General features: G+C 49.6%; 1 protein-coding gene across 2 annotated transcripts; it reads left to right on the top strand.

Annotated features, from left to right (window-relative positions):
- Positions 1 to 4,689: 4,689 nt before the first annotated feature.
- On the top strand, positions 4,690 to 26,572 carry LOC114582167 (amine oxidase [copper-containing] 3). 2 transcript variants are annotated; one of them, XM_028702959.2, is made up of 4 exons: positions 4,690 to 6,634; positions 19,147 to 19,432; positions 20,864 to 20,993; positions 25,597 to 26,572. In XM_028702959.2, the coding sequence occupies exons 1-4, from the start codon at positions 5,065 to 5,067 to the stop codon at positions 25,879 to 25,881; spliced, it is 2,271 nt and encodes a 756-aa protein (XP_028558792.2). In that variant the 5' UTR covers positions 4,690 to 5,064; the 3' UTR covers positions 25,882 to 26,572. The 2 variants fall into 2 exon arrangements, with proteins under 2 accessions (XP_028558792.2, XP_028558793.2); XM_028702960.2 differs by lacking the exon at positions 4,690 to 6,634 and adding an exon at positions 15,893 to 17,653.
- The last annotated feature ends 1,048 nt before the right edge of the window (positions 26,573 to 27,620 follow it).

The raw sequence follows: 27,620 nt of genomic DNA, 5'->3' as shown, positions 1-27,620 counted from the left end.
ATCAGGCGACAGATGCCAAAGCAGGCTAGGGAGCGTTCACACAAAGCTCTTCTGGTTCCAAGTACTCATGTTCAGTGGTGCTATTGGATCAGGACTTTTGGGGCAGAAAACCAGGGTCCCCAAAGGACCATCCAAAGAGCACCTCCACTGCAGTAATGTAAATTCTTAAGTCGTGCGTCTGCCAGATGAGTCTGAACAGATGTGATTATATCGTAGGATTTGGCTGCAGAGAACGAATGTTCACGGTGTGTTCTGAGTAGAGGCTGGAAGCGTGTAAAATATGTGTAACAGCTGGTTTTCTATATAAGGTGGTGCTTATATGACCATTATGGAGTTGCACAGCAGTTTCCAGGAAGTCTTTAAACTGTAATACCCACCCAGTGATGTGGGCAGAGAATAATGGTGGTATTGAGAATCTACTAGACACAAAGATATGAAACAATCTGTTATTGCTTACTGTTCCTAGAGAAAACAGGGACACAGATGGCGTTGTGGTCTAAACCACTGAGCCTCTTGGGCTTGCCAATCGGAAGTTCAGCGGTTCAAATCCACACAATGGTGTGAGCTCCCATTGCTGTGTCCCAGCTTCTGCCAACCTAGCAGTTTGAAAGCACACCAGTGCAAGTAGATAAATAGGTACTGCTGCGGTGGGAAGATAAACAGCGTTTCTGTGCGCTCTGGTTTCTGTCATGGTGTCCCATTGCACCAGAAGTGGTTTAGTCCTGCTGGCCACATGACCCGGAAACCTGTCTGTGGACAAACGCCAGCTCCCTTGGCCTGAAAGCGAGATGAGCTCTGCAACCCCACAGTTGCCTTTGACTGGACCTAACCATCCAGGGGTCCTTTACCTTTACCCTAGAGGAAACAGTTCAGATGTTTCATAAATGGATTTTACAACCCCTCTTAGACAATGGCACTTCTCTCTCAGAGGTAGTAGGCCTGTATTTGCTTGCAGACAGTCCCCCAACTAAAATAAGTTACTCACCAGCATCAACAGGCTATATAACCAGAGGTAATGGGCACTGGGCCTGGGCCTTGGAGACCCAGATGCCAACTCTGTCCTTATGCCTACTCTAGCAGCACTATTACAAGGCCTAATACGATCCACAGCATCAGCGGTTCATTCAGATGCTCACAACTTCCACCATGATTGATGCCTTCTGCCAGCAGTGCCCTCCTGCAGTCTACATAAACAGGTCAGTCTCTTTACAAGAGAGAAAGTAAAGGTAAAGGGACCCCTGACCATTAGGTCCAGTCGTGGCTGACTCTGGGGTTGCGGCGCTCATCTCGCTTTATTGGCCAAGGGAGCTGACGTGCAGTTTCCAGGTCATGTGGCCAGCATGACTAAGCCACTTCTGGCGAACCAGAGCAGCACATGGAAACGCTGTTTACCTTCCCGCCAGAGCGGTACCTATTTATCTACTTGCACTTTGACGTGCTTTCGAACTGCTAGGTTGGCAGGAGCAGGGACCGAGCAACGGGAGCTCACCCCATCAAGGGGATTCGAATCGCCAACCTTCTGATCGGAAAGCCCTAGACTCTGTGGTTTAACCCACAGCGCCACCCGCGTCCCTTTACAAGAGAGTAAATGGGCACAAATTGGACAGAAATTGTAATACAGTTATACCTTGGGTTAGACGCTTCAGGTTGCGTTTTTTCGGGTTGTGGACTGCCGAAACCCGGAAGTACTGGAACGGGTTACTTCTGGGTTTCGGCGGTCGCGCATGCACTAAATCGCGCTTTGCACATGTGCAGACGCACTGAATTGCAGCATGCGCTGCTGCAGGTTGTGGACACTGCAGGTTGCGAACGTGCATCCCGCATGGATCACAGTCGCAACCTGAGCGGCCACTGAATTGGGCAGGCAGTGGGTGAACATTTAAACTTTCAAGGACACTTTGTAAGTGCATAAAGGTAAAGGTACCCCTGCCCGTATGGGCCAGTCTTGACAGACTCTAGGGTTGTGCGCTCATCTCACTCTATAGCCAGCGCTGTCCGGAGACACTTCCGGGTCACGTGGCCAGCGTGACAAAGCTGCATCTGGCGAGCCAGAGCTGCACACGGAAACGCCGTTTACCTTCCCGCTAGTAAGCGGTCCCTATTTATCTACTTGCACCCGGGGGTGCTTTCGAACTGCTAGGTTGGCAGGCGCTGGGACCGAGCAGCGGGAGCGCACCCCGCCGCGGGGATTCGAACCACTGACCTTTCGATTGGCAAGCCCTAGGCGCTGAGGCTTTTACCCACAGTGCCAGTGAAATATGAAACTGGTGAATGAACAATGCATCAAAAGGTTCAATGCTAGCACCTTTGTACTGAATTAAGAAGAGGATCCTGGCCAGGATGACAGAATCCGAACTTAAAAATGGAAAGTTTAATGCCGGTGGTCAACAAAAGAGGTTTAAAGACCCTCTCAAGGCAAATATAAAATAACGTAGTATAAACACCAACCACTGGGAAACACTGGCCTGTGAGCGCCCCAATTGGAGAACAGCCTTTGCCAAAGGTGTCGTGGGCTTTGAAGACACTCGAACTCGAGATGAAAGGGACAAACGTGCTAAGAGGAAGGCATACTTGGCAAACCCTCACCGTGATCAACTCCTGCCCAGAGATCTATGGCCCCACTGTGGAAGGACGTGTGGATCCAGAACTGGCCTCCACAGTCATGGACTCACTGTTAAGACAGTGTTCATGGAAGACAATCTTACTCGGCTACGAGTGATCGCCAAAGGAGTTAATCAAAAACTGTTTTATGAACCGCCACTGTTAATTATGTAATTATCACAGTCTCCTTTCTGACTGTGTGCCTAGTAACCACCATGCGTTACTCAGAATAACGCTTCATGCCTCTGTGATGAAGTGGGCGGTGGTCCACAGACTCTTAAAGGTAAAGGTAAAGGTACCCCTGCCGGTACGGGCCAGTCTTGACAGACTCTAGGGTTGTGCGCCCATCTCACTCAAGAGGCCGGGGGCCAGCGCTGTCCGGAGACACTTCCGGGTCACGTGACCAGTGTGACAAAGCTGCATCTGGCGAGCCAGAGCCGCACACGGAAACGCCGTTTACCTTCCCGCTATAAAGCAGTACCTATTTATCTACTTGCACCCGGGGGTGCTTTCGAACTGCTAGGTTGGCAGGCGCTGGGACCGAGCAACGGGAGCGCACCCCGCCGCGGGGATTCGAACCGTCAACCTTTCGATCGGCAAGTCCTTGTCGCTGAGGCTTTAACCCACAGCGCCACCTGCGTCCCTCCACAGACTCTTACCCCATCCTAAATGGGCTAGTCTTTCAGGTGCCACACGACTCAATTGCCTGACTGAACCACTTAACAGAATTTACTGGGAAGAGGAGTGGCAGCGGTCAAGGATGGAACAGGGGCACATGGGGCCATCTGGTGCGGATGACGGTCGGCCTCTGGAAGGAGACAGAAAGGGCACATTCACGGCAGGAGCAAGGCTTCAGGAAACCAACATTGGGAACAGGCTGGAAGCGGGCATGGAAATTCCCACACAGAGCTTCTCCGGGCTGGGCGTGTTTATGTTTTTCTTTCCTCAGCCAGGCCAGGCACACAGAGAGGCGCAAACTGTTTGGAGCCTCTTTGCTGTTGCAGCTTCAAATTCCAGTTTAGGGGCACTTAGGGTTCCCTCTTTTTTTCCTAGAAATGCCGGTAAAAGAAGTGGGATGCTCTACACATGGGGAAAACTCTACCAACCAAAAGCCACTCCGATTCCTGTGGCTTTCATCCTGAGGAAAAGGGTGAAGCCCTGTGAAATCAAGAGTCAAGAGTGGATTTCATGCTCTTTATTCCACTCATAGTGGTGAGGAGGAATGGAAGTTCCCCCAGAATGTCTGCTTTTTATACATCATTTACACAATGGGCCCCACGTGATTGGCTAATTCCGGGATTCACCTGTAGGCCAATCAGGTTGCGGATTCACTTCCACCTGGAGCTGGATTGGGTGGCTCCTGTGGACCAATCAGACTGCTGCATTATGGACCCTATTGTTCTAGGACCAATCAGACTGCTGCATTCTGAATCCTATTGTTCTAGGACCAATCAGACTGCTGCCTTTTGGATCCTATTCAGCTCAGTACATAACACTATGGGAATGCAGGTGTGTGGCTATGTGTGAACAGTTAGGCCTCAAGAAGTTTGAGAGAGGTCCCTCGCCATGATGATGCTCGCTGCTCACTCCTTTTCTCCTTTTGTAAAGCAGGACATCCTTTCTCATGATCTGATATTCCTTGTGGAATGCAGAGAGGGAGAGGGAACTTGCATTCCTCACATGAGTGTTTCCTTGGCAGAAATATACCCTTTTTTAATGGATCAACATGCATCATTTTTTTATTCTAGCCTGGTGCATATTATAGCATCTTGCAAGGAACGGCCCGATCAAGGGCACGCTTTATTATTGTGTTAGTGCTTATGACGGTGTTTCTGTTTTTAAACCTCAGTTTTATATTTGCATTAGCGGGGTTTTTAGGCTGCTGTCCTAAACCCACTCACTTGGGAGAATAAGGCCTATTAAACGTTCTGGGACTCTTTCGTAAGCTTGGGCTCAGGTCATGCCATTACCTGCCTTGGATCTCGTAAATGAGTGAGAGGCAGGGATATCCGTGTTTTGATGAGCAAACACACTTGCACTCGGAGCATTAAGAGGCTACATTGGGAAGGAAGAGGGGGCCAGCTGCTTAGTGTACAAAACATGGCGAACCTGCCAGACCTGCAAGTATCTGATGACCCTGGCTTTGCAGACTCCCCAGGAAGCTGGCTGGACTCGACGAGCAGCCAGGAGTGAGTGGCGTGTGATTTGTCTAGTGAGTCACCGTCTTCTGTAAATCCCTGGGATACCTCTGCCTCTGGATGAGCATCTCTGCAAGACAAGTTGAAACCCGGGGCCATCTGCCTCTTGCTTGACCCTCTGCAAGCCCCTCCCTCTGTCTCTGCCTCACCTCTGTCTCCACGCTCTGTTAATCCAGCTGGTCAGAGTTCAAAGGAGCTGCTTGGAGCTGCGGCCGCCACTGCCGGGCTCCATCGATGCTTTGCAGCTTCCACGGCTGCTGCAGAGATGAACGGCAAAGCTCTCCTCTTCATGCTCCTCCTGGCCTTGGTTGTGATTTTTGCCTTGGTTTGCGTCTTGTTGACCAGAGGCGAAAATGCCACCTGGTGCGGTTACCAGTCGCAGAGCTTCCCGGAGCATCTTCACAGCGACTGCAGCCAGGTGTTTGCAGATCTGTCGCAGGAGGAAATGACCCGTGTGGCGCTGTACCTGAAATCCAACCTTGGGGCAAGCTTGGAAGATGCTTCGCAGGCAAAACCCTCTGACAACTGCATTTATTCCATTGACTTGCAGTTGCCACCCAAAGCCGAGTCCCTCGCGTTCCTGGATCACGGAGGAATCCGCCCTCCTAGGCAGGCGCTAGCTGTGGTGTATTTTGGAAACCAGCCCGCTCCAAACATTACCGAGTATGTGGTGGGACCTCTCCCAGAGCCGACCTATCACCGGGATGTGACGGTGCAGAAATATGGAGGGCCGCTGCCGTATTATCGCAGGCCCCCGCTGGATGCCGAATACAAGCAGATGGCCCGCTTTCTGCATGGGGTGGCGTTCCCCACAGCTCCGAGTTTCATGCAGCAGGTCTTGGACTACGACGGGACCAACCTCGCCGCCATGACCACCTCTCCGCGGGGACTGAAGTCCGGAGATCGCTCGACTTGGCTCGTCCTGTTCCAGAACGTCACCGGCTACTTCCTACACCCAGTTGGGTTGGAGGTGCTTCTGGATCACAGCAGCCTGGACCTCTCCCTCTGGGCCGTGAAGAAAGTGTTTTACGGCGGCCGGTATTTCCGGGACTTGGCAGAGCTGGAGAGAGAATTTGCTGAGGGACGTCTGCAAGTGGAGAAGGTGCAGAAGGTCCCGGCTGAAGGGGGTTTTGCTTCGTTGAAGCCTAAGGTTCCCCCCGCCGGGCCGGGCCCTGTGAATTACGAGCCTCACGGTCCACGTTACAGCGTGAGGGGCAACCAAGTCCTTTCCTCCTTCTGGAGTTTCGCCTTCAGGATGGACGTGAGCAGGGGGCCACGTCTCTTTGACATCCGGTTCAAAGGCCAAAGGGTCGCCTATGAGCTCAGCGTGCAGGACACCATGTCGGTCTACGGGTCCAACAGCCCTGGGGGGATGTCGATCCGGTACATGGATGGGAGCTTTGGCATTGGGAGGCTCACCTTCCCCTTGGTTCGAGGCATCGACTGCCCTTATTCCGCGACCTACCTTGACGTCCGCTCTCTAGCTCAAGCGGAAAGGCCCCTGGTCACCCGCGACGCCCTGTGTGTGTTTGAGCAGGACCTGGGCGCTCCGCTCCGGCGCCATTACTCCCACCTCCGTTCCATCTTCTACGGGGGGCTGCCTGCCACCGCGCTGGTCTTCCGCTCGGTGTCGAGCATAGGCAACTACGACTACATCTGGGATTTCGTCTTCCACACCAACGGGGCCATTGAAAGCAAAGTCCGAGCCTCCGGTTACATCAGCTCATCTTTCCTCTACGGCGACGGGCTAGATTACGGGAACCGGGTTGGGGACCACACTCTGGGGAACATCCACACCCACTTTGTCGGCTACAAGGTGGACCTGGACGTTGGTGGTAAGTGTGTGCATTTTTTCACCTTCACACACCTGGAGCAGTCTCTGTGTCTTGCTGCAATGTCCCGTTCTTGCTGTGGGATAGTTCTTGGTCTATGATGGAGGCTCGAATGAGACTCTTAATCTCAGAGTCGTGGGTTCGAGGCCCACATTGGGCAAAAGATCCCTGCGTTGAGGGGGTTGGACTAGATGTCCCTTGGGGTCCCTTCCAACTCCTACTGCCGTTTGCGCCTAGTAAGAGAAGACCAAGAATGCTACTCAAAAGGAGGGCACTGACCAGGCAATTCAGCCTCCCTCTCTTAATTTTAGTCTTAATACAGTGATATCTCGGGTTACGTACACTTCAGGTTACATACGCTTCAGGTTACAGACTCCTCTAACCCAGAAATAGTACCTCAGGTTAAGAACTTTGCTTCAGGATGAGAACAGAAATCGTGCTCCAGCAGCACGGCAGCAGCGGCGTGGCCCCATTAGCTAAAGTGGTGCTTCGGGTTAAGAACAGTTTCAGATTAAGAACGGACCTCCGGAACAAATTAAGTACGTAACCAGAGGTACCACTGTATTAGTTGTCCTTGTGCTTGCCTGTCAGCGGACTCTCTGTCCTTTCCGACAAATGCATCAGTGGGTCCTCTGAACCACGGAGAACTCAATAATGTCTCTGTCCCTTGCAGTGAATCTGCCAGGAGTGGGGATGCAGGGCGGAGGGGAAAGTCATCGGTATATTTTCCTGTTCTGCCAAGATACTGGCTCGTGTATATACTAGGAAGATTGTCCAAAGTCCTCGCCCCAACCCAACTTCCAGAGATGGCCTCTTGGTGTTTGTTTTGCGAGGCTAAGATAATAGACCCGGTGGCCTGTGCTATTGAACTATCAGCTGTGCTGCAGATCAGTTGCCCAGGGGCACAGCCCTCCCGTCTTCTGAAGCAGGCTTCCTTATCATCTCTCCCTTATGGATGAAGGACGTGAACACTGCAGGTGTTGTTGCTTTGTAGGCAGTGCCACCTAGTGACTAGTGAGCCAGGGTTCCTGTTGCAGATTTACAAATGAATGGATTCCTTTTGAGGCAGGAGATACACTTCCAAGCATAGCTGTCAACCGTCTCTTATTTGGCGGGAAAGTCCCTTATCCTAGTGCTGTGTCCCGCTGCTGTCCCTTATTGATGATGTCCCTTAAATTTCCTGGGTTTCAAAGGAAGGAGCTCCTCTCCCTCCCTCCCTCCCTGCCGGCCAGGGAGGAGGGAGGCTCCAACTGGGTTGCTTGGCTGCGTTGCTCACCCAATAAGGAGTCTAAGAACGACTGGGGGGTGGAGCTTGCATGCCTTGTGCCGATCAAATCGGCCGCGTTGCCTGGGGACTCACCTTTGCTCAGCGCTTCCCAGCGGAGAGGTGACGGTGGTTTTCCTTGCTGCATCCCCTTTGCCGGGTTGCTGCGCTGTGGGAACCACCGCTTGAGGCTTCATTTGGCTGCTGGCTGGGCTTTCTGCCTTTGGCTCGGAAGGGCTCAGAAGTTGAACATACCTGTGCCTGGAAAATCCCTTATTTTGGCTGCTGATCCCTTATTTTTGAGGCTGCTGGTCCATTATTTTCAAATCTGTAAGTTGACAGCTATGCTTCCGAGTGGCCTTGATGACTTGCTCCGGCCTCCTCAGAAGTAAGCCCTATTGAATGCAAAGGGATTGGGTCCCATACAAATGTGGTCCTCCCTGCCTGTGCCCCTTGCTCACTTGCACTTGCCCCAAGGCCAGGCCCAGGCCTGGGGAGAATCAGTGCTTAGAAATTCCTGGTAGTGATGGGGCAGGGAAAAGCCTCAGCCGAAAGCCAGAAGGCAGGAATAGGATGGCAGTTGTGTACTTCCTGAGTGGCTGCTTGCTGCTGCCTGGAGCTCCCTCTTTTCAGCTGCCCAGTTCCTTGCCCTGCTGGGCCACTGTCCTCAGCACCTCTGGGAATCAAGAGCACTGGGCTCGGGGCCGTAAGCGCTACGAATGAGTGAGCTGGGGCTGGAAGAAGGCGGCAGCAGAAAGAGGTTGAGGTGGAGAGGGATGGGGTTTGTGTTATGGGTACCACTGAGGAGGTGGTGAGTGAAAAGCAGAGAGGATCCGAGACAAATAAATAAAGGTTTTATGCCAAACACACCTTACAGGGGAAATCATCGTGGTATTGCATCAGAAAACCTTTTCGCGTTACTCCCGGTTAGGAGAAAAGCGATTTTTGCTCTAGGATATCTTATGTGATGGGACGCGGGTGGCGCTGTGGGTTAATCCACAGAGCCTAGGACTTGCCGATCAGAAGGTCGGCACTTCAAATCCCTGCAACGGGGTGAGCTCCCGTCGCTCGGTCCCTGCTCCTGCTAACCTAGCAGTTCAAAAGCACACCAGTGCAAGTAGATAAATAGGTACCACTCTGGCAGGAAGGTAAACAGCGTTTCTGTGCGCTGTTCTGGTTCGCCAGAAGCAACTTAGTCATGCTGGCCACATGACCCGGAAGCTGTACGCCGGCTCTCTCGGCCAATAAAGCGAGATGAACACTGCAACCCTAGAGTCAGCCACGACTGGACCTAATGGTCAGGGGTCCCTTTACCTATCTTATGTGAACACTGCAGCAGAGATGTCGATGTGGTTCATACCTGGAAAAGGCAGGCCAAAAGCTGATTTTTGAGGCGGTGAGGATAGGTCCTAGGTTTCCCTGGCAGTGTGTCTGCAAAGCAAAAAGCATGGGGACTTCATGAAAAGTCAAGCAAAGCTCAGCTGAAGGGTAAAGGATTGCGGGGAACATGCAGTGATCATTCCAAATGAATTCAGAATGAGCTATAGACTTGAGATAAAGACCAGATGGGTATGGAGTCCAGTGATGCTGTGAGCAGGACATCCTGTACTTAAAGGAGAAACAGATTCCTTTCCAGCTTTTCCTGGAAAATTTCCAGCAATGGACATCAAACCATCTCCACAATCAACTTGTTTTCAGTGCAGAAGCGTTCGTAAGAATGAAGGTGTTTTTCCTCCCAAGTGTTCAACTTAAGCCTAATTTCCAGTACTTCGTAACGTTATATTTTAACTTGTCCATATAGTAGAAAGCAGTTCAGTGGATCTGCTCCCCCTCCTCACCCCCATTTTTCCTGTGATACCTTTGCAGAATGAGTGTGAAGCAGCCAGGATTTGCATTACAGTGGTATCTCGGGTTAAGTACTTAATTCGTTCCGGAGGTTCGTTCTTAACCTGAAACTTTTCTTAACCTCAAGCACCACTTTAGCTAATGGGCCTCCCGCTGCCACCACGCCAACGGAGCACGATTTCTGTTCTCATCCTGAAGCAAAGTTCTTAACCCGAGGTACTGTTTCTGGGTTAGCGGAGTCTGTAACCTGAAGCGTATGTAACCCGAGGTACCACTGTACTTGAAGCCTCTCTGCAAAGGTATCTAAGGATTTGGAATTTAGTCGTGCCAGTCAGATGTCGCCCAGCTCCATTTATCATTTCCATCCCAGTTAGGTGAGGCTCTGGAAGCGCAGAACCAGTATCTGGAATCAGTAATGGGCTGCTGGTCAAGAAACAAACGCAATCCTGATAGGTGCTGCAGGCTCAGAGATAATAGTTTTCAGCCTGTTCTAGATGTGGTTGCCATCCCACTCAAGCTGGGATCATACCCTCCAACATTTCTCTGATGAAAACAGGGCATTCTGTTCTACGTCAGGAAGCGTCTCCTGCCTTTGATCTTGGCGCACACATGCACATCATATGCACACCTATGTTGGTCTCTTTGAGTCAGTTACAACCTCTCCACCGAGCCTAACTCACAGGGTTGTTGTAAAGGATAAAAATGTGTGAGGGAAGGCAATGTGTGCAGCACCTTCCACAGATGAGTGGAATGGGGAAAAAGTTAACTGTACGATGCCTTGAGTCCCTGTCAGGGGAAAAGGCAGGAATAATAATAATAATAATAATAATAATAATAATAATAATAATAATCTGGGAATGATCAGGAACATACCAGAGAGTAAATCCTATTGAACTTAGTGGGACTTAAAAGGTAAAGGTACCCCTGACCATTAGGTCCAGTCGCGGACAGCTCTGGGGTTGCGGGGCTCATCTCACTTTATTGGCTGAGGGAGCTGGCGTTTTGTCCGCAGACAGCTTCCGGGTCGTGGCCAGGATGACTAAGCCACTTCTGGTGAACCAGAGTAGCGCACGGAAACACCATTTACCTTCCCGCTGGAGCGGTACCTATTCATCTACTTGCACTTTGATGTGCTTTCGAACTGCTAGGTTGGGAGGAGCAGGGACTGAGCAACGGGAGCTCACCCCGTCGAGGGAAGCCCTAGGCTCTGTGATTTAGACCACAGCGCCACCCACGTCTCATTAGTGGGACTTAGTTCTGAGTAAAAATAATTAGGATTGCAGTGCAAGGCTGTAGTTTACACCTTACCTGGGAGTAAGCACCACAGAATACAGTGAGACTTACTCCTGAGCAGACAGTGTAAGGCTCCTTCTACAATAAAGGAATAAAGACTCCCTGTGTTTCCTAAGAAATGACTGGCTGCTGAAACATTCCAGTTGAAGAATTCAAAGTGGCTTGTTGATCTTTTCCTTCAGAATTATAGGAAGGATTTCGTATGTCACCGTTTCCTTCATTTGGGGCAGGGATTTTATTTTCAGTATGAACAGGACTCGCATTTTGCACCACTTTAAATTGCTCTCTGAGGGGGAAAAGGAAAACTGGGACATTCCGGGATCAAATGAAAAATCAGGGCGGCTTCTGTAATTCCGGGGCTGTCCCTGGAAAACCGGGGCGCTTGGAGGGTCTGTATTGGTGACCCCATAGATGTGGTTCATGGATGAACATCGTTCAGCCGCTAATATCTTGCACCACCAATATTTTCCAACCCGCAATTGCCGGAAATTGCAGATCAATGGGTAGGTCCACTCATAGACCTCAACCAGCTTGGGACAGGAGACTGTTTTTACAATGTTTGAGTTCAAAAAAGGCCTCGCATTGCAGCTGGGAGCATCACGAGGCTCTTTGACTGCAGTCTCCCAGCCAGCCGCCCCTCCTCAAAGATGTTGACATCTAGGCCCCACCAAGTTGGGGGGGCTAGACTCTGGAGGATATATTGTTTTGTTCTTGTCCAGGGCAGGGGCGATTGGGAGGGGGGGAACCTTGTACCATTGCTCTAGGAATGAGGTTTGGTTCCCAAATTGCAGCCTTCCTGCTGGTTGTTTCCTGGAAAGCTGCCCTGAGGACAAAAGGCCCCGAGAGGTGCTGAAGGCCCCTTGATCAGGAAATAACAGGGTACGTCAGTTCTAAGGAGAAGCCTTTGAGCGTTCATTGGCTGGGTACACCCACACCAAACGCACGCCTGATGCATCCGGGAATCCAGGGCCGGCTCAGTCATTAGGCGGTGTGAGGAAACTGCCTCAGGTGGCAGAAGTCCCTGAGGCGGCTTCCTTGCATGCACTGGAATCGGTGCTGATTTAGGGCGAGATCTCCCAAAAACCGGCTCCCGTGACGGCACCCTTTATCCTTGTGCTGGCCTGGTGTTTTTCTAACTTTTCACCCTTTAAATAGTTGACCTCCGCTCAACCCCCCAATGGCACGTTACAAACTCCTTTGAAATCTTCCTTTCCCAGCGTGAGGCGGGCCTGCTGGGTTTTGAGAAAAGGAAAGCCAAGAACCTCTTCAAAAAAACACCAAAGAAAAAACTAGTCCTTCAGTCTGTTGGATCCTTGCCTTAATTGCATTTCCATGTTTTGCAGTTCATTCCGCTTTTTCATCTAGAGCTGGCTTTAACTATGATCGCAGATCTCTGAATCGTTTCCAGTTTTGTTCGCCGGCTCCTTACATTGTGGTGCCTCAAATCTGAACACAATAGCTATTGCTCAGCTGAAGTGTTCAGAAACCGTGGGTGCTTGTACTTCCCCATCCTCAAATTCCCAGTTTCTAACTGTCTTTTTTGTGTGTGTGTGTATGGTTTTTTTTTAAATATATTAACTAATTTCCCCCCAGAGGTTCCTTTCTTGGACCCATTGTTAGACTTTGATGTATTTTGCTGTCTTAAACTGAATGAGGCCTGTCTTCTGTCTCAGGGCTGACAGCCAAATGTGGTTCTCAGGACCTCTTTATTCAGCGCTTGCATACTGTCAGGGGTTCAGGGAGAGAGGCACAGATGAGGGAGGAGACTGAGAGCGAGGGGGAAGAATCCCGGAACGAGGAGGAGGAGGATGACAATGACTTGAGGGTTTCCATGAGTCTTTCAAGTGAATCGGAGGATTCCCTGGTCAGGCCAAGGGGAGCCACAGGGGGGACTCGTCAGGAGCAGGGGAGCAGCAGGGGAATCCCGAGCGGGAGTTGGAGATCGGGGCCGGCTTCCCCGCCGGAACGGAGTGAAGAGGGTGGAGTTCCCAGTGTGACAGACGAAGCAGAGCAGGAAGCAGAGAGGGGAAGGAGATCGGGGCAAGACGTCCGGCCGGAAGGGGCGGAGAGTAGTACAGAGAGTAGTATAACTGTCAAGAGGAAGGTCAGGGGTAGCGAACGCGCGCCAAGTTCAAATGTGGAGGCGCGCGGAAATGCGGAGAGCCCGGAGGAGGAAGAGCCTGGTCCCAAAGCACGGAGGAGGGGGGAGCAGGCGTCTGGGGACTCAGCGTCAGGGGAAAGCAGGAGGGAAGGAACCCAGGGGGGCAGAAAGACCCTGCGGAAAAGGAAGGACAGGAAGAGGTGGACCAGCAGAAGCCTCTTAAACTGGTGTAGAGGCGGGACTGATTCAGAGGGGACTTCAGCGGTCTAAGCGTAACAGACGTGGGGCTGCGCGCCTCGGCTGTGGAACAAACAATGTACTTCAATAAAGACTTTTGTAAATAAAGTGGACTTGGCGTTGGTCTCTTGTGAGCTGGGACCTGAGGTGGCCCTGACACATACCCTCCAACATTTAAGGAAGGGCCCCTGCTTTTTCCATTCAAACAGTTTCCTGCATCGACCTTAATTTATGCCTTGATCCAAGCTGCAAATCTAGGCCCCTGAACATGTTCTTAACTGATGATATATTTCAACATTGAAGACCAGCATGGCTGACTCACTTAAACCAGCTGCCAGGTTATCTCCTGGTCTGTGCCCAGGTCCAGCTTTAACTCCTGCAGTTTTTCTTCCACTGGTCCCCAGAGCGTGAACAAGCCGAAAACGGGTTCCTCTACCTCCGAGTCTGGACTTCCAAAATAGACTGTGCTTTCCCAAACCCCAACTGCTGCTGTGAATTCGCCTCCTGCCCAGTGGCATAATGTGGGTTGCCAGGGTTGTGGGAGGGAAACAGGTACACATGCTCATTCAACTGCCTAACAGCATCCATGTTCACCCAGGAGAGATTGTAGCTGCAGAGATAAGAAAATAAGAGTCATTCCGTTGTCTGGAGAGATAGCTTCCTTCTTTTTTTGTTGGGACTTCTTGTGATTTCCAGTTCTTAGCTAACAAAATTCTTGTTGCAGTTGTGGCATACAAAAACAATTTAACATTTTACCGTGAGTTTGACCAAACTGCGGGAGGCAGTGGAAGACAGGAGTGCCTGGCGTGCTCTGGTCCATGGGGTCACGAAGAGTCGGACACGACTAAACAACTAAACAACAAAGTCCCACTAATGGGACGTGGGTGGCACTGTGGTCTAAACCACAGAGCCTAGGGCTTGTCGATCAGAAGGTTGGCGGTTTGAATCCCTGCGACGGGGTGAGCTCCCGTTGTTCGGTCCCTGCTCCTGCCCACCTAGCAGTTCGAAAGCATGTCAAAGTGCAAGTAGATAAATAGGTACCACTCTGGCGGGAAGGTAAACGGCATTTCCGTGTGCTGCTCTGGTTCGCCAGAAGCGGCTTAGTCATGCTGGCCACATGACCCGGAAGCTGTACGCCGGCTCCCTCGGCCAATAAAGCGAGATGAGTGCCGCAACCCCAGAGTCAGCCACGACTGGACCTAATGGTCTGGGGTCCCTTTACCTTTATACCCATTCCATTGTCCATGTTCCTGCCATTCTCATTTCCCCCTCTTTATGAGCTACTTACGTTATGACACCATGCCAACATATTTTCATTTGTGTACTTTTGTTAACCCGCGTGCTCATTTGCAGACAGACATCCCCCCCTCAGGAATAGCAGTATACAGCACCAACAGGAAATGTTGGGTTTGTAAAAAGGGACCATCTTCTCCCCCTTCTTTTCCCCTAAGTGTAAGTTAGTTGTAAAGGTAAAAAGGTAAAGGACCCCTGTACAGTTCAGTCAAAGGCGACTATGGGGTTGCGGCGCTCATCTCGCTTTCAGCCCGAGGGAGCTGGCGTTTGTCCACAGACAGCTTTCTGGGTCATTTGGCCAGCATGACTAAACCGCTTCTGGCGCAACGGGACACCATGATGGAAGCCAGAGCGCACTGAAATGCCGTTTACCTTCCCGCCACAGTGGTACCTATTTATCTACTTGCACTGGCGTGCTTTCGACCTGCTAGGTTGGCAGGAGCTGGGACAGAGCAACGGGAGCTCACCCCGTCGTGGGATTCGAACTGCCGACCTTCTGATCGGCAAGCCCAAGAGGCTCAGTGGTTTAGACCATAGTGCCACCCGCATCCTAGTTGTGTTGTAACACAATACCGCTATACTTTCATTTTTGCACATATGTAAGTTTTGAGGTTCAGGCTGAGATTGCTGTGCTAATCTATCCCTTATGTCCACACAAAACCCCACAGAATTAGCAGGGTCTTGACACCAGCAGGAAGAATGTGGAGGACACATTTCAGCGCATTGCCAAGGTGCTCTTGCACTAACCACCCCAAATTTTTAGCGGGCACAAATCATATTAAAAGTGCAATCATGTTTAACTGCCCCCAATAGCATCGCGCACGCAATTCATGACATCTGGAAGGAGCCTTGGGTTCAAATTCCAGGTGGGATTTCATTCTTCGCTGCTCTCCTCTCCTTTTTAATAACTGAACGAGACACACAAACACACATACACACCCTCCCTGCTGCTGAAGCGAAGGCTGGTTTCCAAGAGTATGAAAATCAAGCCCATTTATATGTCTGGGTGGAGAGAAATAAGGACCTCTCAACTAGAATAACCAACATAACAGCCAGTTCTGGGAACTTCCCATAATGGGAGTGACGAGGTGATCTGCCATGCTCTCTAAGAAGGCACCCTCAGACCAGTGGAACAGTGGCAGACTGTGACTGCCACAGAGAGTCCCCAGATGTCTCACTCTCTGGTGTTCAGATCTCCGACTGCGTAATAGATCTACTCTGTGATGAACCAGCTGTTCTGATAGGGTGGTCCTTGTTTTTTTGTTACTCACGTACTTCAGGCCTCTTCCTTTTGGCCTCTACCTACTCATCTAGCATTTCCTGGATTGAGTCATTTTCCCAGCTGCGTTGACCCAGCAGCCAAATGAGCGGTCACTGGGACGGACTTGGTGAGAGCAACCGAAGCATTCCTTTGCCGCGATGAGCCCGAAAGCCTTGCTCGTTCTCCTGCTGCTCGCTCTGGTTACCATTTTTGCCTTGGTGTGCGTCTTGCTGACCAGGAGGGAGACCCTTGTTCACTGTCCTGCAGAGTCTCAGGATTCCCTGGACGGAAAGCACAATGACCAGAGCCTGGTGTTTGCTGACCTGTCCACAGAAGAGATGGCCGTGGTGCTGAAGTACCTGCAGTCTCACCTGGGGCTACCCTTGGTAGATGCTTATCACGCCAACTCTTCTGATAACTGTGTTTACTACCTGGATGTGGAGATGCCCCGCAAGGAGCAGGTGCTGAAATTCCTTGATCATGGAGGGCCAAAGCCTGTTCGACAGGCACTAGCTGTGGTGTACTTTGGAAACCAGGCAGAACCAAACATCACAGAGTACGTGGTGGGTCCGCTCCCCGCGCCAACGTATCATCGGGATGTGACGGCGGAGAAATATAGAGGCAAGTTATCTTACCACGGCCGAACTGTGATGGGGAACGAATACGAACAAATCGGGAAATTCCTACTGGGAGGGAAGCTGCTGGAGGCTGCCACTTTCTTCGAACAGGTGTTTGGTCACAACGGGAGCGACTTCGCGGCCCTCACCTCAGCCCCTCGGGGGTTCCAGTCTGGAGATCGCGCCACCTGGTTTACCCTGTTCCAGAACATCAAGGGCTTCTTCCTGCATCCGGTGGGGTTTGAGCTGTTGCTAAATCACAGCAGCCTCAACATCTCTCACTGGAGCGTGCCAAAAGTGTTTTATAACGGTCAGTATTATGATGGTTTGCAGGAGCTGGAAAAGGAATTCAAAGCGAATCGCGTGAAAGTGGCCAAAGTCGAGAGAGTCTCCTCCGACGGGGGGTTTGCTTCGATCGACCGCAGGGTCCCCTCTCTGGGATCTGGTCCTTTGCACTACGAGCCCTGCGGACCACGCTATAGCGTAAGGAACAACCAGGTCATTTCCCCATCCTGGAGTTTTGCCTTCAGGATGGACGTGAACAGAGGACCCAGTGTCTACGACGTCCGATTTAAGGGCCAAAGGATTGTCTACCAACTCAGTGTGCAGGACGCCATGTCTGTCTATGGTTCCAACTGCCCTGGTGGGATGTCCACCCGATATATGGATGTCAATTTTGCCATGGGGAGGTATTCTTATTCCCTCGTCCGTGGAGTTGATTGCCCTTACTCTGCCATTTACCTTGACACCGCTTATTTAATTGAGACCGTGACTCCAGAGGTGCAGAAGAACTCCATCTGCGTTTTTGAGCAGAATGTGGAGGCCCCCCTCCGGAGACATTACTCCAACCTTCAGTCTCTGTATTACGGGGGGTTGCCTGCCTCTGCGCTGGTCTTTCGTTCTGTATCTACTATGGGGAACTATGACTACGTCTGGGACTTCATTTTCCATCCAAACGGTGCTATTGAAAGCAAAGTCAGAGCCAGTGGGTATATAACTTCATCTTTCCTCTATGGTGATGGGCTGGACTATGGCAACAGAGTGGCAGAGCACACACTTGGAACGATCCACACTCATTTCATCAACTACAAAGTGGACTTGGATGTGGGAGGTAAGGTCTACTTTGATCACAGCACTTTTGCTCTGTCTCCTGCCCTTGTTGGCAGCTCTACTTCTCGCCGCTGGGTGCTTTCTCACTCTTCCCACCCCACAACCCAGGGGTGCCAGGGGACCGCAATTTCCACCCTGTGTCAGGCTTGTTGCAACAAAGCACCGTTTCCATTCTGCTGCAGTTCAGCTTCCGCTGAAACCTTAGCTATTCATCTTGCTATCTGTTACGGCCAAAACACATGCAGTCAATTAAGTAATTAATTGCACAGTTAATTTCAGTGCATTGAGGGAAATGTCAAAACCATGCAGGAAATAACCACTTGTGTAATATTTGCAGGCTGGGAAAAATAAATGCCACTTGTATTTGCTTGCACGGTTTCCACTACTGACCTCGGAAAAATATGCAAATTGGGTGAATTTCTGTTCCCCTTTCTGATGGAATTTGCTGACATTGCTACTAGATCTCTGTGAACTGAGTGGCAAAGTTTCTGCCAGGAGAGGGAACCACATCCATATACTGCTTCATTGCCCTTTGTGATAGGAACAACCTGTATCTGGGTTTCCAGAATCCATCTAAAATATTGTTTTTGACTGTGTTTCCATGGGACTCTTGGGTTTGATTAGCACCTTGCAGGGGTTTGATGGCATTTTACAAGCTCCCACTCATGCTCTCTTGTTCCAGTCACTCACCCTCCCTCACTGTAAAGCTTAGATTTTAAGTCTGCAGTTATTCTAGCTATTTTTTTGCTCTTGCTGAGCTTATAATCCATACATGATGATAAATCCAACACATTAGGCTTGTCTCTCCACTGTTTCTGCATGTCTATAATAATAATAATAAACAATGATTTTATTATTTAAACCCTTCCCATCTGGCTGGGCAGCATCCAGCGCATATTTTTTTTAAAAAAGAAGACAGGGCTGCCTTCAGATGTCTTCTAAAAGTTGTGTGGTTCTTTACCTCCTTGACATCTGATGAGAGGGCATTCCACGGGGAGGGTGCCACTACTGAGAAGGCCCTCTGCCTAGTTCCCCTTAGCTTCATGTCTCACAGTGAGGGAACCTCCAGAAGGCCCTCAGAGCTGGATCTCAATTATGAGCGTGGAAATGCTCCTTCAGGTATACAGGGCCAAGCCTGTTTAGAGCTTTAAAGGTCAGCACCAACACTTTGAATTGTCCTTTGAAATGTACTGGGAGCCAGTGAAGATCCTTTAGGACCGGTGTTATGTGGTTCTGGCAGTTGCTCTCAGTCGCCAGTCTAGCTGCTGTATTCTGGATTAGTTGTAGTTTCTGGGTCACCTTCAAAGGTAGCCCCATGTAGAGCGCATTGCAGTAGTCCAAGCAGGAGATAACCAGAGCATGCACCACTCTGGCCAGACAGTCTGCGGGCAGGTAGGGTCTCTGCCGAATGGCTCCACCAGTATGGACATATGCGAAGGATCTTGAGAATATAAATTTTCACTACCGTTCTACCCTCGCCATCCCTCTTTCTAGGTGTTCAGAATTCCTTGATAGCCAACGACATGACTTTTGAAAAAGTGAAGGTCCCTTGGAGCCCGGAACACGAGATCAACCGGATGAAACTGGTGAAGAAAGTCTTAGACACGGAAGACAAGGCTGCCTTTCGCTTACACGACGACATGCCAAGATACATCTATTTTGCATCCGAAAGCAAGAACAAATGGGGCCATAATCGTGGCTATCGGATCCAGCCAATCAGCTTTTTCGGGGACCACCTTCCAGAGACGGATCCAATGGAGAGAGCTATCAGCTGGGGCAGGTAGTGATTGCGTCTTATGTGACATCACAGGCCCATCATCCAGTAATTCTCTTCCTCTCTTTTCCCCATGGTTCCTCCATCTTTTCTCAAACCACAGAAAGTCCAACTTTTTCTGGAATGGCATCACAATCTCCACAAATGTAGATGCCTTTAGCACTATTCTTTTGTTGTTTTAGGGACGCGGGTGGCACTGTGGGTTAAATCACAGAGCCTAGGACTTGCCGACCAGAAGGTCAGCGGTTCGAATCCCCACGAAGAGGTGAGCTCCCATTGCTCAGTCCCTGCTCCTGCCAATCTAACAGTTCGAAAGCACGTCAGAGTGCAAGTAGATAAATAGGTACCGCTCTGGCAGGAAGGTAAATGGCGTTTCCGTGCGCTGCTCTGGTTTGCCAGAAGCGGCTTAGTCATGCTGGCCACATGACCCAGAAGCTGTACACCGGCTCCCTCAGCCAATAAAGCGAGATGAGTGCCGCAACCCCAGAGTTGGTCACGACTGGATCTAATGGTCAGGGGTCCCTTTACCTTTACTTTTGTTGTTTTAGGGCTTTGACATGGGCAATGACATAACTCAGAAAATAAACCTATCGTTGCTCAGCACACATTTTTTTTATTCCCTTTGCAACTTGTGTCATTTTATGACATTTTCTTGTCACTGTCATCAACCATGTTGCTAAAAGGATGCTGACCAGAAATATATTTTAGATAGACAGGCAGACAGGCAGGCTTTATAACACCATTAAGGCATTGTAGAAATATCTACAGTGGCAACTCAGTTTTCGAATGTAATCCGTTCTGGAAGACCATTCGAGTTCCGAAACATTCAAAAACCGAAAACTCAGTATGGAAGCCTCAAAACGGAAAACTCAATGCGGAGTTTCATGTTCAACTTCCAAGGCACATTCAAAAACCAAAGCATTTAGTTCCAGGTTCACGGCATTTGAAAACCGAAATGTTTGTCACCGGAGATGTTTGAAAACTGAGGTACCACTGTATATATTTCATTTAAAAACGTATTTGCTGGGGAAGTGTTTAGCACTAATTAAAATTCAGATTTATTTATTTTTTAAAAAATTAGGATCATAAATTGGCACCCAGCCACACAAAGGCTGTAGTGGTTGCAAGTTTCAAATGGCCCACTCGCAGCACACAAAACCCCTGATAGTATAGGAAATCAATTGCATTTCTGCTTTGGAAGAGCAGTAAGGGGCTGCCTCACCTGTTGGCAAGCATCCCATGTCCCAATTTCAGGAGAGCATCCATTATCTTGTCAGCTGCGGTCGGCCACGAGCAAAGACAAAGCGCCATAGCGTGATGCTGGGCCTCATCTGTAGGAAAATGGGGAGACCGTTCAGCTTCAGCGATGCTTCATTTTGTTTTCTGTTGTTGTTGCTGCTGCTGCTGCTGCTTTTTCGTTGCTACTCTGCTTTTCAGGTATAAGCTGGCTGTCACCAAGCGGAAGGAGGAGGAACCATATAGCACCAGCATCTATAACCAGAATGACCCCTGGACACCTTCAGTTGCCTTTGCTGACTTCATAGACAATGAGACGATTGTCAACGAGGTGAGTTAACACTCTCTGCCGCAGCTTCTGGTAATCTGTACAACCTCCATGGAATTGGGCAGGATGCGGACTCAAACCAGAAACTAGATGCTTGAGAAATCTATTTACACGCCTGTTTCTCTTATCGTATGACCCTTGGTTGCTATTAGCTTGTCAAGCTGGATATAAAGGGGAATAGGTTTCGGTGCATCTTTCACACGTCTTCGAAGTGGAAACACACATTTGAAGCAAATCGGGGGGTTCCTGAACCTGTGTTTGCTAGTTCACATAGACGGAGGGATTGGAGGCAGCATTTGCAGGAGAGAATCAACAGCTGGTATGCTTGAACCTATCCTACTGCAAACCACTGAGCCTCTTGGGTTTGCCGATCAGAAGGTCTGCGGTTCGAATCCCACGACAGGGTGTGTTATGTACTGAAGTTCTCACCCTGGGCCAGCAGGGGGATACTGTAGATAGTTATGCAAATAAGGGATCGAAAGTGACGTTCAGTGATTGCATAGTTTTAGAAAGTTGTAACAATTATGTGTACTGGAGCTCTATATAAGCAGGCTGACTGAGCCCTTCAGCTCAGTTCTGTTCTGGCCTCTGAATAAAGAAGAGCTGTTTGAAGAATCGCTGTGTCGTCTGATATGTTCACCCACAACTTAACAGGGTGAGCTCCCGTTGCTCTGTCCCAGCTCCTGCCAACCTAGCAGGTCGAAAGCATGCCAGTGCAAGTGGATAAATAGGTACCACTGCAGCGGGAAGGTAAACGCCATTTCCATGCGCTCTGGTTTCCGTCACAGTGTTGCGTTGTGTCAGAAGCGGTTTAGTCATGCCGGCCACATGACCCGGAAAGCTGTCTGTGGACAAACGCCAGCTCCCTCGGCCTGAAAGTGAGATGAGCGCCGCAACTCCACAGTCGCTTTTGACTGCACTTAACTGTCCAGGGGTCCTTTACCTTTTTACCTTTACCTTACTGCCAGTACCTCCCAATATATTAGCTGGATTTTCTCCCTTTTCTGATTCCAAGACTGGATAAAAAAATTGACTGGGGGAGAACTGGTATTTTCAGAAGAGTTAACGACTCCCCATGCTGCCTGCTAATGAATACCTCATTGCCTCCTCATTAAAACTGCATCAGCAAACGAAGGATTAGAAACCGCCATAAGGCTTTTTTTGTCTTGTGTGGAATGCAAAAAATTGTGAGTTGGAGCAATGTTTTCCATGTGTCGCGCTCATCCTCCTAAGCACAGTTGCCATCTCTTAGGAAAGAAATGATTAATGTGCGGCTAATAATAATGTTTTTGGTGTGTCGTCTTGATGTCAATGTTCATTGAACTCTCACATAAATGGAAGAACAGGCCGCTTGACCGTTCTCTGTGGGATTTGAGGCGTGAGCCCAGCCAAATCAACCCAACAGCTGAATGTTCTAGAATTCTTGGCCTGGAATTCTCGGTTGCATTTCTGTCAAAGGAAATGACTGTAAACAGCAAGCGCTTTCCCTCCTGTGGTTGTTCTTGCATTTTGAAAGCTGCCCGGAAAGCCGGGAGAACGGATTTGCTGGCTGTGTGGCCCAAATCCATTTAACTCGCCAGATTTCTTGGCGCTGGTAAGTGCATACCCTCCAACATTTATCCGATGAAAACAGAGACATCCTATTCAACAATAAGGGACGCGGGTGGCGCTGTGGGTTAAACCACAGAGCCTTGGGCTTGCCGATCAGAAGGTCGGCGGTTCGAATGGTCAGGGGTCTCTTTACCTTTTTATTCAACAACAGCAACAACAAATTTATTATTTCTACCCCGCCCACATTTATAAAAACACAATAAAAGGTTAACCATGAAAAACTTCCCTATATGTGCAGGACTGCCTCCAGATGGCTTCTAAAGGTTGCTTACCGTATTTTTCGCCCTATAGGACGCACTTTTTCCCCTCCAAAAATGAAGGGGAAATGTGTGTGCGTCCTATGGGGCGAATGCAGGCTTTCCCTGAAGCCTGGAGAGCGAGAGGGGTTGGTGCGCACCAACCCCTCTTGCATTCCAGGCTTCAGGAAGCTATCCGCAAGCCTTGCGAGCCCGCGGGAGGTCCCGCCGGCTCGCAAAGCTTGCGGGCAGCAGCCTGCAGCCCACAAGCTCAGGGGATAGTGGGGAGGCGGAGCGCCGTCACCCCCCTATTCCCCGACCTGATCTGGAGGCTGGCGGGGGGGAGAAGCAAGCTTGCTTCTCCCCATCGCCAGCCCCATAAGCTCGGGGGATAGCGGGGAGGCGAAGCGCCGTCACCCCGCTATTCCCCGACCTGATCTGGAGGCTGGCGGGGGGGAGAAGCCCTGGAGGGGAGTGGGTGGCCACATGGTCCACCACAACTCCTCCCCACTGGGAAGTGGAGTGGATTTCTCACGGCGGTTTCTGTGTTTTGAGATCTTCCCAATAGGCATCTTGTGACATTTCCTTCCAGATTTTGTCCATCTCTCAGCAATCTCATCCCATCTTTGGCTTCCTGAGTTGAAAGTATTTGATTCCGCAAGCTTAACTTGGTCAGTTTGGCTTGTGCCTTGAGCCTTCAATTAAATTATGGTGTGAGGGAGACTAACGCCTGCTTCTACAACGGGACTTTCATACCACACATGCCCCGAACCATCCCTGAATCTCTTCCAGACTGTTGGGAGAACAGATTTTGGGGCAAGCAGAGGGGAGATAATGTTCTGTTGCCCATGGAAAAATCATTGTGCCAGTGAAATGTTCATCTTAGGCTCTGCATCGAATTCCTCCCTTTTGTGTTTATTTACAAACCTACACGTTGAGCAGATTCTTGTGGGAGTACAAGCAGGCAAGCAGCCACCACAAAATCCCAGTTCATCCCTCAGGAAATAGAAGCCATTTGTCAAAAGCTGCTTTCACAAATTGGCTCCAGACATAGAGTCTACCCCACTCCCAGGTTACGGGTGCACGTCAGACAGTTGGAGCAAAGAATTTTCCGGCTTTTGCTAATTGCTCATTGATCCACATCAGCTATTTTGCATCCACCACCAGTCTGCCCCCAAACTTCAGAGAGCTGTCTTTGAACCCATGAACGCATGTTGAAAAATGGCTTCCTTTGAGTTTCAGCGTAAACACTCTTACAGCATTTTAACAGCCAGAGCTCTCCCCACCAAAGAATCCTAGGAACTGTAGTTTGCTAAGGATTCTGGGAATTGTAGTTCTGTGAGGGGTAAGCTACAGTTCCCAGCATTCTCTGGGGGAAGCCATTGCCGTGGGAGTGGCATAAATATGCCCTCAGCTGTATCAACATTTTTGGAGGTCCCAGGTCGCAAGGTGGTTAGATTGGTCTCAACTAGGGCCAGGGCCTTTTCAGCGCTGGCCCCGACGTAGTGGAACGCTCTGTCACAAGAGACCAGGGCCCTGCGGGACTTAACATCTTTCCGCAGGGCCTGCAAGACAGAGCTGTTCCGCCTGGCCTTTGGTTTGGACTTAGTCTGACCCTTATGTTGCCCTCCCCTTATGGTTTTGATCTATGGGCTACTTTTAAAATGAGGCTGCATTTTAAATGGCATTTTAACCTGTATTTTAAATTGGTTTTTTCCCTATTATGTTTTTACGGTAATTTTACTGGTGTTAGCTGCCCTGAGCCTGGCTCTGTCTGGGGAAGGTGGGGTATAAATAAAATTTATTATTATTTATTACAGTGGTACCTTGGGATAAGTACTTAATTTGTTCCAGAGGTCCGTTCTTAACCTGAAACTGTTCTTAACCTGAAGCACCACTTTAGCTAATGTTGCCTCCTGCTGCTGCCGTGCCGCCAGAGCACGATTTCTGTTCTCATCCTGAAGCAAAGTTCTTAACCCGAGGTACAGTGGTACCTCGCAAGACGAATGCCTCGCAAGATGGGAAACTCGCAAGACGAAAGGGTTTTTGGTTTTTTGAGTTGCTTCGCAAGATGATTTTCCCTATGGGCTTGCTTCGCAAGACGGAAACGTCTTGCAAGTTTGTTTCCTTTTTCTTAAAACCATTAATACAGTTGCGACTTGACTTTGAGGAGCAACTCATAGCACACGGTGTGGTAGCCTTTTTTGAGGTTTTTGAAGACTTTGGTGATTTTTGAAGGTTTTTGCAAAACTTTTCCGACACCGTGCTTCACAAGACAAAAAAATCGCAAGACGAAGAAACTCGCGGAACGAATTAATTTCGTCTCGCGAGGCACCACTGTACTATTTCTAGGTTAGCGGAGTCTGTAACCTGAAGCGTATGTAACCTGAAGGGTATGTAACTCGAGGTAAAGGTAAAGGGACCCCTGACCATTAGGTCCAGTCGTGGCCGACTCTGGGGTTGCGGCGCTCATCTTGCTTTATTGGCTGAGGGAGCTGGCGTACAGCTTCCGGGCCAGCATGACTAAGCCGCTTCTTAGGTTGGCAGGAGCAGGGAACAAGCAATGGGAGCTCACCCCGCCGCAGGGATTCGAACCGCCGACCTTCTGATCGGCAAGCCCTAGGCTCTGTGGTTTAACCCACAGCGCTGCCCGAGGTACCACTGTATTATTATTATCATGTATGTGTGACTGCCCTGCATCACTGCTGCACCCTTTCCTCTTAGCAGATGTCATGAGCCAATGTTTTTCCCCTCCCCAGGACCTGGTTGCTTGGATTACCACGGGCTTCTTGCACATACCACACGCGGAGGACGTCCCCAACACGGTGACGCTTGGGAATGCAGTTGGCTTCCTCCTGAGGCCCTACAACTATTTTGATGACGATCCCTCCATCTACTCCCCGGATGGTGTTTTCTTCACCAGCGAACAGGACCCGACTTCCTGTGACGTCAACCACCTTGCATGCCTGCCGAAAACAGCAGCATGCTTACCCAACCTCCCGCCTTTCACTTACGAGGGCTTCCAAAACCTGACAAGGCTCTGAGAAGCTCTCGACTTTGGGTGGGAGGTTGGCAGAGGGATCCGTGTGGACAGCTCGGCGTGAAATTAGTATGTAACCAGGGCAGTTCCTCCTAAGCAATTATCTCCCTGTCTATTATCTTTCAACCCAAATCTTAAACCTTGCTTGCGTGTATTGGACAAGTTTGGACAAATTATATTTGCACTCCCAGACACATTGCTCAACTGAAATTTACCCTTTTCACCAGTCACCTAAATGCTCGTGTATCTTTTTCCTTCCAGAGATCTCAATAAGCGTAATTACCTCCTGGACTGGCTGACTTTTAACAGCAATTCTCCCTCCAAAAGGAACTCCATAGGCTGCAATTCCGGAAATTGGAGTGGCGATTTTTAACAAAGAAGTCTTAGCGCTTTCACCAAACTTTCACTTTCAGTTACACTGATGTAAATCAGGGGTGGGTTTGCTGTGAAGATCTGTTTATTTGCTTTCTTACTAGCAATCTGGGATTCCCGTGAATCGAAAGGTAGTCAAAGATCCAGTATTCCGGGAGAAATTGGCCTGTATCCTTTAACCATCATATGAGCCTGACTTCATGTCATGACTTTACAGATTGCTTTACAGTATTCTTGCACAGTTGCTATTCTCTCCCATCCAGCCCAGAGGATTTAGGTGAGACACCCATCTTTAAGATAAAATAAAAGAATTCAGAGCACAAGTCTTCTCTAATTTCAGTAATATTTTCCTTTGTTAAAAAAAAAATGAAATTGAGAGAGGGGGTGTGTGGAAGCGGGGTTTTTTTTTTAAAAAAAGAATATTGTTTCAGTGGGTTGGGTAATCGGCACTATCGACAGCCAGCTTCTGCTATAACTTGCAAAAACTTCTCTCTTTTTAGCTCAACCCTAGAGGGAGAGAAAAACATGCCTTGTACCTGCAAGAGATGAGAGCACTTTGAAACTGGTACCACTGCCCTACAAATGTGTGGCATCACCAGGACACAAGTGAGGGGTGCGGGGAGAAGGCATAACCTCAAAATAATGTTGCCATGCGCAGGAAACATTAATGCAAGGTGTAAAATATCCAGTGTGTTTCAGCCAGAGTCATGCTGCTGCTGCTGCTGCTGCGATGCTCCAAAAAATTGCCTCATTTCCCCCTGAAGGTGTAACCTGAAACACAACAAGCATTTTAAACCTTGCATTAAAGTTTCCTATTCACCGTTTTGAGGTTCTACCTCCTTTTTTGATCACTTGCAGTCAGTGCTATTTTTTCTAGAAAAAGAGGTAGCAGAACTCACCACGAATGGCTCCCCCTCTTTCTCTTAGAACGGCAATGGCACCCACCATAGAGTCCCAGCTGGAAAAAAAAGCCCTGCTTGCAGTTGCAAATTCCTTAAGTGGAACCATAGCTGTGCCCTCACGGTAAAATGGCTTCCTGAGGGTGAGGGGTGTTTCTGTGTTCATGTTTTTTGCTTGATTTGATGAAGCCCAGCCACTGGTATGTTTTGACACCTCAGCAGGGTAAGATGAAGGTTCTTGGCAGACACTGTTGTAGCAGGAACCCCCCCACCCCAATCATTCTGCTTGTACAAACTTCACACACACACACACACACACACACTACATACGCCACATTTCTGTTATAAATTCATAGAAAATCAACCATACATCGGATTTGCACTGTTCCATTTTTATTTTACTCCATATGACAAGGACTATCAAAGGGGGGTGGCTTGGTCCTGGTCAGCCATAATCCCTTCACCATCTCAG

Source organism: Podarcis muralis, chromosome 13, assembly GCF_964188315.1.
Source record: "Podarcis muralis chromosome 13, rPodMur119.hap1.1, whole genome shotgun sequence".
Lineage (NCBI taxonomy): Eukaryota > Metazoa > Chordata > Lepidosauria > Squamata > Lacertidae > Podarcis > Podarcis muralis.
The sequence above is the reverse complement of the archived record's forward strand: the minus strand, read 5'-3'. Positions and strand labels throughout refer to the sequence as shown.